At 36.5% G+C, this 13,619-nt stretch overlaps 1 protein-coding gene across 2 annotated transcripts; it reads left to right on the top strand.

The window, feature by feature from the left end:
* LOC118032252 (phosphatidylinositol 4-kinase beta 1) lies at nt 1-12,883 on the top strand. 2 transcript variants are annotated; one of them, XM_035036898.2, is made up of 16 exons: nt 5-2,110; nt 3,799-3,990; nt 4,960-5,008; nt 5,918-6,050; nt 6,186-6,645; nt 6,721-6,801; nt 6,884-7,003; nt 7,423-7,492; nt 8,078-8,175; nt 8,257-8,361; nt 9,545-9,598; nt 10,051-10,194; nt 10,356-10,409; nt 10,508-10,582; nt 11,806-11,889; nt 11,976-12,883. In XM_035036898.2, the coding sequence occupies exons 1-16, from the start codon at nt 599-601 to the stop codon at nt 12,075-12,077; spliced, it is 3,333 nt and encodes a 1,110-aa protein (XP_034892789.1). In that variant the 5' UTR covers nt 5-598; the 3' UTR covers nt 12,078-12,883. The 2 variants fall into 2 exon arrangements, 1 of the variants encoding a protein (XP_034892789.1); XR_004684626.2 differs by lacking the exons at nt 9,545-9,598; nt 10,051-10,194; nt 10,356-10,409; ... (1 more) ...; nt 11,806-11,889; nt 11,976-12,883 and having other exon boundaries at nt 1-2,110; nt 8,065-8,175.
* Nucleotides 12,884-13,619: the final 736 nt, after the last annotated feature.

Genomic DNA, 13,619 nt, shown 5'->3' with positions numbered 1-13,619 from the left:
CAAAACCCAAATCTTCAGACATTAAAAAAACTCAAATCAAAATTCAAATTCCTAAATTAAAATAAGAAGAAAAAAAAACAATGATTACCTCACCTTCCTCTCGCTCTCCCTCTGCGACAGCCTTACCACACCACCATCACCATTGCCAACTCCAGTAACGACACGTCGTTCCATCACAAAATCCGATTCGAAAGCGCAACAGCCGACGATCCCCTCTCTCTCGCAACTTCTCTTTACATTACATTTTCTTCTCCCTAAGTAAAAATATCAAATTTCTCTCATCAATTTCCTCGAGAACCAAACAGAAAACTTCGATTTCTTTCTCTCTCTCGGTAATTTCTCTCAGCTGATACCTGCCTCCGACCTAGGTTTTTTTTTTTTTGCTTCGATTTCGATTGGGCGTCTCATTGCTGCATTTCAATTTTTAATCACTCAGACCAGTGAAAAAAATAGGGTTTCAGATTTCGAAATCAAGGTTTTTGGTCATTTAAAGGGTTTAACATTGAATTCCAACTTTGTGTTTGTAGTTAGGGTTATCTTTGATTATCTGATTTGGAGAGGGAGAGATAAGTTAGGGTTTTATGATGGTAGATAGACAATGGTGAGGCTATTAGGATTAACTCGTGGAGAATCAGATGATTCTCCACGAGAGATTACCTCGAGGACGACTCCTTTAACTAGTGAGTCAGGTGAGAGTGGATGGTTAATTAGATTTTTTGATTCAGCTTTCTTTTGTGAGTGGATTGCAGTAAGTTATCTATATAAGCATGATCATGCTGGGGTTCGGGATTATCTGTGTAATAGAATGTATACATTGCCCTTATCGGGTGTCGAGAGTTATTTGTTTCAAATTTGTTATATGATGATACATAAGCCGAGTCCGTCGCTTGATAAGTTTGTTATTGATATGTGTTCTAAGTCATTGTTAATAGCTTTGAAAGTACATTGGTTTTTGTTGGCGGAGCTTGAAGATTCGGATGATAATGATGGGATTAGTAGGATTCAGGAGAAGTGTCAGATTGCTGCTACTTTGATGGGAGAGTGGCCGCCATTGTTGAGGCCACGAGATGAATCTTCAAGTCCTGGGAGTAAGAATCAGGTTCTGAGTAGACTCCTGTCATCGAAGCAGAAGTTGCTGTCATTGACTTCTTCTCCACCTCCGCAGAAGTCCATTTCGTTTTCACCCTCATCGGGGAATGGTTTGCAGGAGGATGGGACTGGTAGTCAGCTGTCACCGGATGAGAATAAGATTTTTAAGAAGTTTATTCCTGGTTCGAAGGTTAGAGATGCATTGTTGTTTAGGAAGTCAGTTGATAAAGATGATCAGAAGGCTAGAGATGCTTTGTTGTTTAAGAAGTCAGCTGATAAAGATGCGGAAGAGGGTGAAAAGGATGGATTTTTCAAGAGGCTTATGAGGGACAGTAGTAAACGTGAGGATGAGGAGTTGACACAAAGTTCAGATGGTTTTTTCAAGAGGCTTAGAAGTAGTATTAAAAGTGAGGATGAGGAGATGACATCCGGCTCAGATGGTTTTTTCAAGAGGCTTCTCAAGGATAGTAGTAGAGGTGAGGATGAGGAAGTAACCTCGAGTTCTGATGGCTTTTTCAAGAAACTGTTTCGTGATAGTAAGGGTGATGCTGATGACAAGTTGGTTTCTAAATCTTCAGAGGATGACGAAAAGGCGGGGTTCGTAAAGAAGTTTTTTAAGGATAAGTTTGAAGACAAGAAAGATGGAAATGATCAGAACGAGGATGAAGAGAGGTCAAAGCTTGAAGAGAAAGGTTCAAAATCTGCAGAGGATGATGAAAAAGAAGGGTTCTTCCGGAAGTTGTTTAAGGATAAGTCCGAGGACAAGAAAGATGGGACCGAGAAATCTGACGATGGGGCTACCAATTTTGAGGAAGAAGAACCTTCGGACTTTTCCTTGTTTCGTAGACTTTTTCGTGTGCATCCTGAAGAGGTCAAAAATACTGGTGCAAATGAAAATAACGGTAGTAGCAGCTTGTTTGAAAGCAGCCCGGGTACTGAGAATTTTTTTCGCAAACTGTTTAGAGATCGTGAGCGTTCAGTTGAAGACTCTGAGTTATTTAGTTTCAAGAAGAACAAAGAGGTATGCCGATAATCATTTTGTTCATGACCTGTAGTGTTTATCTTGAAAGTATGACTGTTGCTCTGCAGCACATTGCTCTTTTCAACTTATGCATTGTGAACCAGCACTTTGTAATTATCACTGTTAAATGACTATAAGTTATACTCTAGTGCTTGGTGATCTTAATCAATAGAAAACTGTGGCATGTACAATGCATGTCGATACCTTATACTAGCAGTTCCCTACAGTGGGAATGTATTTTACTTGTAGTTATCTGCTGCGGCAACACAGTTATATTGACCTCCTTATTGTGTGCTTAAGCTCTAAGAAAGATTAGGGTCATTACATGCTGTTTGTTGGTTGACTGTATACTTTTTTCTTGTTGATATTGATAATTGGAGACTAAAGATTTTTTATGTTGGAACTTAATTACCTCTCTTGATTTCTTGAAAATCATACTTTATATCCTGTTAGCTTAAACTTTAAAACAATGTTAGGGATTTTTTTTTTTCTTTTTCATTGTCATTCTCTGTGATAGTATCATTATCCATGTTTGGTTCGTTCTGCTCTGCTCTGCTCTGTTCATCTGGTTATGCTAGCTGTAAATGCGAGAGGCCCCAGAGCAGTTTTAAATCGATCTCATATTGGTCTGTATAAAGTTTGTTTAATCTTAAGTGTCTGCTGTAGTCATTTTATACCTTCTGGTCTTGGATGTTCTAATGATACTCTTCCAACATCTTGCTTGCAATAGGAGCCATAGACTACTTAGGTTTAGAGTGTTTCTGGAGGTCTCTCTCCATCTCTAGACCTATACTTGTGAGCCGTGTGTTTCTCATAACTTCATCATTTTTTCTTTGCAATCGTTTCTTATCATAATCCATACTTTAGGTACCTGATAAAAGACCGATAGTGTTTTCAATTGAGAAAGTCAACTTATTGTCTGGTAGTTTTAATTGTGCAGCTACTTTTAGCTAGTGAAGCCACTTGATGTGGTACCAAGGACCTGTGATTAAGGCAGGGCATGAGGGGCAGCCCTTAGTCCTCAGCCCTCTCTGATTAAAAAATAAATTAATATATAGTTTATATTGTCCATCTATCATAATTCATAAGATTTTTCATAACACCTTTCTTTTATGTGGCCATTTAGACTCTTAGTCTATTGCATCACCCATAACCCCGAAAACTTAATGATATGGCATAAATTTGAGAATTGTGTACAAAAGAAGTAGTTTTCTTTTAGTGAGAAATATAATCAAGAACCCTTTTTAATCGAGTGGTGTTCAGGTTACATGTACAATGGGCATCTAAAGATGTCTTCCATTCAAGCAAAAATCAATATTGAACTTGTGGACGTGAATGTCCCCATTTGTAACTATTATGTGGGAGTCAGGAAACTCTTTCAATACAGTGATACTGCAGGGGGAAAAGAAAATAGTTGGAATATGAGCAGCTGTAACTTTCAATATAACAGAAGAAGTTCATGAAACTGCACATAAGAATATTATAATCATGTAAACAGCTGGAAATAAGGATTTTTGCATGGTCAAACCTACTTAAATTATCTTGGAAAAGTACCTAGTGGTCCTGATCTGCATGCTATTGTCGATGTCCTGTATTTCTGCTGGTTGGGAAGTGTCTTTATCAAAGGCTCTTGGCTACAAGTTCCTTATCATTTCCTTATTGAAATTTCATGGGCTCTAATCTTGCAGAAGCATCCTGGATCACTGAATCAACAGAATGAGAAGTTGAATACAAAACCTCCGCTTCCAAATAACACTGCATCACAGTTCCGGAAGGGGGCTTATCATGAGTCATTGGACTTTGTGATGTCGTTATGTGAGACTTCATATGGTTTGGTTGATGTATTTCCTATCGAAGATCGTAAAAGTGCTCTTTGTGAGGTTAATGCCTTTCTAAGCTCTGTTTCTTACATACAGATATTACACACACATATGGGATTTGCTTTCCTGTCCACTCTTTGGGCAGGTTAGCTAGCTGCCTACTTTTCTTGGATGAAGAAATGCACTTATTTGTTAGTTTTCTTGCACTTAAAATGAGGTCAAAACAGTGATTGCAAAGAAATGTTTCACTTTCGTCACGCGATATCACTTTTCTTGGACGAATAAATACCCTTAATTGTTAGTTTCTTGCATTTTAGAATGAGCTTAAAATGGTGATTTAACAGAATCTTTCTCCTTCTATACACCTATCTGATTATTCTATCGTGAAATCCTCAGTCAACAAAGACTCAGAAACCTTAATACCTTGGAATTGAAACAATGAATTAACAAACAAGTCCAAGATGAAGATAGAGGCTCATATCAGATACTCTGTCTCTTCACAAACAAACAGTGTGAGTATTTAGATGCGACTCATGGAAGAAAAAAAAATTGATAGGTCTGGTAGTTCTATAGGCAGAAAGCTCACTTAAAGTGATCTTCAGTTCGAACTTAATTTATATTTCTGCCAACAAATTGCTACACAACCAGTGAAATCAATTAAGAAAGCTGAGAGAGCTCAGAGATGAATATTCATCTAACAGCAAAGATGAAATAGGTTTCGTTGTTCTGCAACGGTGATGAGTGAAATAGCAAAGATGAGTTCTATATATTGTTTTCAATGGTGCATGTGCATGAAAGGGATTGTGTAATTAAATAAAAAAAAAATGTACTTGCATTTTAAAACTTTGAAATGATTAAAATAACCTTTGAAATTTCAATGTTATTTGTATGAGGCTGGGTGTTTTAGTAAAAAAAAATGGGCCTCACGCTAACCTCCCAGAGCCTGGCAGGTTAATGCACACATACAGTGCATGATATTCTGCTTGAATGCTTTCTGAAAGAGTCTTTTTTTCATTCTTGTGTTTTCAGTCACTTGCAGAGATCAACGTGCATTTAGCTGAGGCTCAAAACAGTGGAGGTATGTACCATATTGTATTTTTGTTAAAACATGACCATCTCAAAGTCACAACATGGTTAACTGTTCTGGCATATGTAATTGTTTGATGTGTGTAGTAGCGTCTAAAATTGGTCTTACAAATTGTGGCCAAGATAGTTCTGATTCTAGGAGGGTTTTCAAGGTGTGAGGCAAAACACATGATTTTGGAATAAATCTTTCAGAATTTGCGTGTATAATAACTGAAGTGTGTGGGAAATCAGTTAAAATATGTTTTCCTATATATTTTTAGCCCATTATACATGTATATTTTTTATTTACCTATTTTCCAATGATTTTAGGCTTTGTGGATGGGAAATCTGTTAACATATGCATTCCTATATTTTTTTAGTCCATTATATGTGTCTATATTTGTACTTATATTTCTCAAATATGTTAGGTGTTGTGGAACCATTTTTGTAGCTTTTGAAAGATCATTTTGTAATCTGTTTAAGGATTGTTATTATTTGTGTATGTAGGGGTACTTCAAAAAAATTCCTTACTCCCTTCCCTTCTCTCTCTCTCTCTCTCTCTCCATCTTCTTTCTATCCTTTTGAATTACAAAAATTATGACCTTGTTTAAATTGCCGATGTGAGTGGTCTAGTCAATGTTTATTCTTGCAATTAGGCCAGAATATGAATACGTTATGATCTTATGCTTTGCTGACTAGAGTTCACTATTTAATAAACAATATTTTCAGTTTCATTGAAGTTCTCTATATGGATGTGGATTTTAAACATGAAAACTTTAACCATCAAGAAACTAAAGATTCTGCTGCTAAGTAATTTCACCCCCACACATCATCCTAGTTGACCTGCATTCTTGTTCCAGTTTTATACATCTGATCATTTGGTATATTCTCACAATCTTAATGTTGCTCTTTATACTTTTAGGAGTTTGCTTTCCAATGGGAAAAGGGTTGTATCGTGTTGTTCATATACCTGAAGATGAAGCTGTTCTTTTGAATTCTAGGGAAAAGGCACCTTATCTGATTTGTGTTGAAGTATTGAAAAGTGAAATGCCAAGGTATGTTATGGAATTACAGCACTGGAAAATACCGTAGATTCCAGTTGGAATGCATTGCAATACGTGACTTTCATTTTTTAACAATGATTTTACGGGTACACATGCTTGATTTTTCTTCCCCTAATCCCTTTTCAGCATTATTAAGGACACATCTGGTGCTCAAAACCTTTCCAGAGGAGGAATTCCTCTTGCAAATGGAGATGCATTCCTGCCGAAGCCACCTCCTTGGGCTTATCCTTTGTGGACTGCCCAGGATATGTATCGAAATAGTAGTGATAGGATGTCCCAATCAACTGCTGAAGCGATTGACCAGGCAATGTCCCATGCATCTGAAACAAAAATGAAATTTGTTAATGTGAATATTTCTGTGGAGAAGAAATTGCCTAGCCAGTCAACTGTCATTGAAGCACCTAAATTAAATTCTGGCATCAATTTCATGCATCAAAATGCTGCACATTTTAGTGATTTGGAATGGGTAAGGGTAGTGCTGACAGCAGATCCTGGAGTTAGAATGGAAGATGTTGGGGATGAAGGGGCGCCACGACGCAAGGAGCATCGTCGTGTTCCTAGCACGATTGCAATAGAAGAAGTAAAGGTGGGCTATTTTGAATGGAATGCTGTTATCCTGTCTTTTGGATGGTCTTGTTACAACTTTACCTGTCTTCTGCAGGCTGCTGCAGCCAAAGGGGAAGCACCTCCTGGACTACCTCTGAAAGGGGCCGGTCAAGTTTCACCAGATGCACAACCAAATGTGAAGATTCATAAAAATAGAAAAATCATGTTTCCTGTTTCTTAGTTCAGAATGATGGAATTGAAAGTTTGAATTTCCACAGGTTAATGGTGGCAATCCCAAGGCCAGTGATGCCTTGTCTGGCGAACTCTGGGAGGTCAAGAAAGAGAGAATACGTAAAGCTTCAGTATATGGGAAATTACCTGGCTGGGACTTGCGCTCTGTAAGTTCTGCTTATCAAACTGTGTTTTCTCTTTTAAGTTTTGCTGATAATTGGAATGGTTTGCTCATAATTTTTGTTCTTCTGAAACATGGTGAACTAGTTAATGCTTGAATGTTAAATTGAATATCACAGGCACATTGCAAGTACATGCATTTTCTTTTGTTGTAGAGGCTTCTTGTTTATCCTCACATTTTCTGCTTTAATTACAAGAACATGTATCTTGATGATGTATAGGTATTTACCTTTATCCTTATGGTTCTGTAAATCATCTAGAAAGCTTAATTGTCTAAGGTGCTTGATTTGATTTTCCTTTTTGGGCTACAAACAGAATATGTTATGCTAATATAATTCTGCAAGTTGGTATTGTTTAATTGCCTCATGTTTTAATGAAATTGTTCGCCTTTTTGTTTCTCGTGTAGGTTATTGTGAAGAGTGGTGATGACTGTAGGCAGGAGCATCTTGCCGTCCAACTCATTTCACACTTCTATGGTAGGTGCCTGCAGATTTTGTTGTAGCCATCACAACTTACTGAACTATAGAGATTGTTTCAAGTTGGTCAATAAATTTACTGAACTATATATAAATAGGATGTCTGTATTTGCCCCCATGCGAAATAGCTAAAATTGTCTGCATTAAAAGAACCATGTTCCTCACCAATTTAGATGAGCAGTTAATCATGAGTACCAAAAAAGAATTACTGCTTATACCTAAGAGCTTACTTCACTATAGTGTGATGATTTACATATTCTCAGGAATCCAAGTTGGCTTGTTATTTTCTTGATTGTCAGCTCAAATACTCTGTCGAAGTTGATGTTGCTTAACTTGATGCATATAAATGGTCTTTGATTTTTTTTCCTTTTCTTTTCTCTGGTGAAAATTAAACTTAGCTGTTACATTGACTTTGAGATAATGAGTTGAGTCTCAATTGTATTCCTGTTGATGTTGCTAAGCTCCTATGCCCGATTTGTTTTTCATGTTAAGCACTTATGTTCAAATTATTCCAAGAAGTTGGATCTTGTTCCCCCTCCCCCCTACAGTATGTTCAAGCTTAAAATATTTAGGTTTTAATGCCAGATATATTTCAAGAAGCTGGTGTCCCTCTTTGGTTGCGTCCTTATGAAGTTCTTTGTACTTCATCATACACAGCTCTTATTGAAACAATTCCAGATACGGTAATTAAGTATTTATTTCTGTTTGAGTTGGTTGACAAGGACCGTTCTTTGGTGTCTCAGTGATATCATTTTGTTTTGCAGGCTTCAATCCATTCTATCAAGAGTAGATATCCGGACATCACAAGTTTGCGTGACTTTTTTGTTGCCAAGTATGGAGAGAACTCCCCAAGTTTTAAGCTTGCACAGGTATTAGACATTGTAAAATAGGTGCACTGACAATGTGGTTAACCAGCCTTATTCACCCCAAGAATATCCATTGATGTACTAGCAAATGTATGGTGATTATTTAGGTGGGTTAGTCAAGCTGCTTATTCTTCCTGGAAGTGGTAGTTTCTTTCTAGTTTTTGCATGTCTATACAAATGTGGGTGGCTTTCTTCATCTTTTATTTCTAGGGGAAAGCTACTAGAGGAGGAAATACTGTAACTATAGATGGTGATGTTAAAAGTAATCATAGATTGTGACATATAACTATAAAGAATTAGCATCCAGATTTACTTTAGACATTTTGTTTGCAACACGAATGATGATGTGCCATTGAGCAAGTGGTTGAACATTGCATGTATTATGATTTACTTGACAACTAGCAAGCAGCAATAAATGTTACCTGATATATGAAGTTGAATAATTTCATGTATCATGCCAAAATTTCTGTCTCTTATTTCAAGATCATGATTTGTTACTCTAAACCTGAACTCAAATGTTTCGCTGGCTGCTTTGAATTCAACCTCTCAGCTTGAAGTTCCGTAAATTGTTATGCAAACCTTTCTACATAAATTAAGTTGAAAGGGCATAACCTGGAATACATAGTAGTTGAAAGAAATGTTGTTTCTCTCACTAGAAAATGATCAACAATCTGGATTAATGTGAAAGCTGCCTTTTCTGTTTGATAGGATCGTCCTTCTATTAATGATATTTCCTTCTCAAGCGTGGTTTTTGTCTGAGAAAGATGGTGAAACCTGTTCTTGTTTTTGGAACATTTTCTCTTGTTAACAGAAATTATATTGCTTTTGTGACTGAAGTAAAAATGTTTTCCTTTTTTGTTGTATGGTTAAATAATGTAAACAATGTGACTCTCCTAAGCTGTACATAGCAGTAAAACTTCTGCTGTATTCTTATATTTGGCATATTATGTCCGTTCATAGAGATTGGAGCCCCATTGTTGATATTTGTAGTTTCTGGATTATTGCTGTTCCTGTAACTTGAGACTGCATTTTGCATCAGTCCCACAGACCCTTGTCTTCCCCAAATTCTTTCTTTTAATTTTAGCAGTGAATAGTGCATCGACTGTGTAGTTAACTACTTTTTTACCTTTTTTTCTCATTGAAAATATCTCTGTTTTTTTATTTACTTATCTATTTTTCATTTCAGAGGAACTTCGTTGAAAGTATGGCCGGATATTCTTTAGTGTGCTACCTTTTACAGGTATGGTGCCTCATCTCACTCTCATTTAACAATGATGCGGGTCCCAAAAGCAGATGTCTTGACCAGTCACCTCTCACTGGTCACACTCATCCATCTCGGGATATGATAGAAAATTTAATGTACAATTTAAGAAATAAATTAAAACTACCATCCTCTTTTGAAATGGACAAACAACGTGGGATGGAGGGAGTATTAGATTTGCAGATAAATTAATTGCATATTTGTGTATCTGTAAAGTTAACCTTTCCTTGAGAGAAAGCTGCATTCCTCAATTAAGTGTTACTGTCATGTGAAAAAATATTTGACACTTCCAACCAACTGGTCAAATAGGGTGTATTTGCTTGTACTATTACCATTTTAACCCTAACACGAGCTTTTGTGACTAGAGTATATTGCATCTTATGTCACTTATTAATTCTCTGTGGGAAAAATGTCTTCATCTTTTTGTTTAGGTGAAGGATAGGCACAATGGGAACTTGTTAATGGATGAAGATGGCCACATTATACACATTGATTTTGGTTTCATGCTCTCTAATTCTCCTGGTGGTGTAAATTTTGAAAGCGCACCCTTCAAACTAACCCGAGAACTTCTTGAGGTCAGATAGTTTATATTACGTGCCAGAGTGTGCGTGAGTGCACATTTTTATTGCCTCCCTTTGTTATTGTTCCACAAGCTCATTATGTATTATGATATTTTAGAATCTCTCAAGCTGGTTTTGAGTCTTTGTTATATTAATATGAAACTGGCTACCTGTAGGTCATGGATTCTGATGCTGAGGGAATTCCAAGCGAGTTCTTTGACTATTTTAAGGTATTGATCAGACTTTCTAATGTTTGGATCTAATTATGCTATTTTGGCTTTTCAATCCTCTTGGATGTAACTTATGGTTTACGCCCATTCAAATGCAGGTTTTATGCATTCAAGGCTTCTTGACTTGTCGTAAGCATGCAGAGCGTATAATTCTCCTTGTTGAGATGTTGCAGGTATAACTGATCTATTAGTAAACCTTCCAGTATTTTCTATTGTTTTGGTTCTTTATTTATTTCTTTTTTTCCTGTTAGCCATTTCATAAACTAGGCACAACACATGCTGTTTTGGGACCATATGTTCCTGAGGCAAACATCATGAGACTGTTTTTTACGAGATTGCTCTTGGATTGCACACTTGATGGGTTATTATGTGCATTAGAAGGAAAAGGTGGGACAAGTAAATGTTTAGGTGAGACTTGTTGACCCATTGTGGAAAAGCAGGATCTTAAGAATGGGAATGGCCAACTTTATATGGTTTTCTGATCTATACCAGGTGGGCTGGTCGTTAACATATGTCTCTTCTGGGGTCATGAGTTGAGATCAAAACCTTGTGGGAGTGGTTATGTTGGATATTATAGATTTTTGATCCTGTCCTTGCACCTCTATACCCAGAATTTATCCCGGGCATGGGCTATCTACGTTCCCCATCCTCTTTCTGATTTTCCAATCCTTTCTCTGCCTGCTTAACAAAATCCCCCAGGTTTCATTGGCTTTCTCTTGCCAAAGTCTGCTTTCCCACACATTGTCATTTGTTTGGTTTCAGAGGCACTTGAGCTTGTCAGTTTCTTTCTATAAACCTGCATGTTTTCCTTTGAAATTTTGTGGCAATTTGTCTAGGATATTCATTAAGCCTTTAGATCATGTTTTGTTGCCTACAAAATTGGTAAGGAAATGAGGAAGAATGTTTAAGTTTTTTATCTTTTATTTTATATTTTTTGTATTCCATCTGTGGATTATTGATGCAATGTGTGAATTTTGGATTTGAGCTCCCATAAATATTTTACCTCTGATTTCTTTTTCTCTGATATAGAGTATCTCAGGCTGACCTATCAACCAAACCTGATCTGCTTCAACTTTAATAGTGCTGTTATTGTTGAATCAATAGAATCTGTTTAGACAGCTCATACCCAATATGTAACTGGGAATTTGGGTTGAGGAGTGATGCTTGAGAAGTGCCAAACCTGGCCTATTGTCACTAAAGTTTGAAATAGGACAATTAGTTTAACTTGTTCGTATTTATTTGATAGAGGGAGAAAGGAGTACAAAATTTTCAATCAAACAAAATTATGTATTTTCTTTGGAGGGACCTGGCTTTACCATGCTGGTGCTTTAATGTTTGCAATAACAATGCTTCATTGACTGAAGGCACTTGTTTGCCTTTTCTTTTTCTGGGTCAGGATTCTGGTTTCCCTTGCTTTAAAGGTGGTCCCCGGACAATACAGAACCTAAGAAAGCGATGCCATCTAAGTTTGACAGAAGAGGTAAAATTGTAATTTTATATTAGCATCTATCTGGACAAGTTTTGACTGCTATTGTAATCATGATACTGTGTTTTTCTTTCTTGCAGCAATGCGTGTCATTGGTGCTCTCTCTGATCAGCAGCAGCTTAGATGCATGGCGGACACGGCAGTATGATTATTATCAAAGGGTTTTAAATGGAATATTGTGAGGTTAGATTTGCTTGGTGATTGCTTTCATTGCTCCCTCTGATAAAGCCAGTCCAGTGAAGCATTTTTATTGGAGCTGTTTGTAAATTGATGTCGAATGAGGGAAATTGATTCCTTGCACTGTGGCATTGGCAATTAAGCAGAATACTGATGACAGTTTGTGGCCTGTTTTGGCCTGGTGTGAGGAAATTGTAAATGTATCGGCTGAAATACTTTTTAGAAGTCTTGCAGGCTGCATTTACTTCAGCAGGGTTTTCTTCTTTTCACTGTTTCCCCTTGTCATTTTTCGGAGAACTCTGCTGGTTGGTGGGGGGAATTTAGTTACTCAACAGAACTTCCTTTTACCCATCTTCAGACAGCACATACTTGTACATTGTGATTCCTCTGGAGACAACGTTCCAGACATGAAATGGTGTCTGAGGCTGTAATTGTTGGTTGGCATTGCAGCTGCTCTACATTTTACACCGGTCAGTGATCAGAAGCAGCCAAACATTCCGATTTTTATCTATCCATATTTGAAACTCATTATATTCTTCTGATTAAAGTCTTGACGCACTATGTCGGACTGGTAGCCTGGTGGTTGGTGACTGGTCTCCTCCATTTGATGGCTATTCTTCCCAGGGTAAGATTCTTCCATACTTCTTATCAATGGCATGTTAGCAACTTTCATGTTAGATTAGATCCCATTTGCTGTTTGACAGTTAGAAAATTTGTTTATTTGATATTCCTGTTGTATATCAGAGTTTTGGTTTCATCGAATTTTGTTTCCAGGTTGTGTATTTCTTAATGAAAAGTTTGATGTTTGTCAGCTTGCTTGCACATGCTAGGTCTTCTTGCCTTTTTTTATCTATATTTAGAATTTTATTTGATTAGTTTGATATTACGTTATTGAATTTGCCACTGTGATGAGGAATTATTTAATCAATTTGTATATCGATCAATACTAAATCTATTTCCCAATATTTGAACTTGAGGAATTGATCTTTTTGGTGAGAATTTCGATTCGCAAGTGTCAATCTTGATCTAATAATTGACTTTAATTAATTTGCAAACGCTTTGACGTGTTGCCAATTAAGATTTACTGTTTAAAGTAGATTTTGTGTGGAGACGACACGCATATTATAGTCCAAGTGAGGATAATTAAGTTTGCAAGGATAATTAAGTTGATCTGTAAATATTACTGATAGGGTGTTCGGAAATATTAACAAATGTGAAGTAATTATTTTGTGAAGTGTTTTTAATTTAAAAATGTATTAAAGTAATATTTTTTATTTGAAAAAAAAATATTTTTAATATTAATATTTTAAAATAATTTAAAAATTAAATTTAAATAAAATATTTTTCCTAAATAAAAATAAATTATTTTTAGAACAATATTTATCCTAAAACAAGAATTATTTTTTGCCGATCCTGTTGCTTCTTGAATAAGCGTCCATAAAGTTCACGGCAACCGTACCCAATTTTGGCTTGTCTTTTCTCCAAATTCGGTCCTTGATGCTCATCAAATGTTTGGATTTGATACCTGAATAATGAATTCTTGTAGT

Source organism: Populus alba, chromosome 5, assembly GCF_005239225.2.
Source record: "Populus alba chromosome 5, ASM523922v2, whole genome shotgun sequence".
In the NCBI taxonomy this organism is placed as follows: Eukaryota; Viridiplantae; Streptophyta; class Magnoliopsida; order Malpighiales; family Salicaceae; genus Populus; species Populus alba.
Note: the sequence above shows the minus strand (reverse complement) of the source record. Positions and strands in the feature narration are given on the sequence as shown.

Bases quoted from the DNA above. Each gene is read 5' to 3' on its own strand.
- LOC118032252 (XM_035036898.2), top strand. From the start codon at position 599: ATGGTGAGGCTATTAGGATTAACTCGTGGAGAATCAGATGATTCTCCA. The intron at 5,009-5,917 runs GTATGTACCATA...TTATACTTTTAG, and splicing joins TGAGGCTCAAAACAGTGGAG to GAGTTTGCTTTCCAATGGGA. The intron at 10,410-10,507 runs GTATTGATCAGA...ATTCAAATGCAG, and splicing joins AGTTCTTTGACTATTTTAAG to GTTTTATGCATTCAAGGCTT.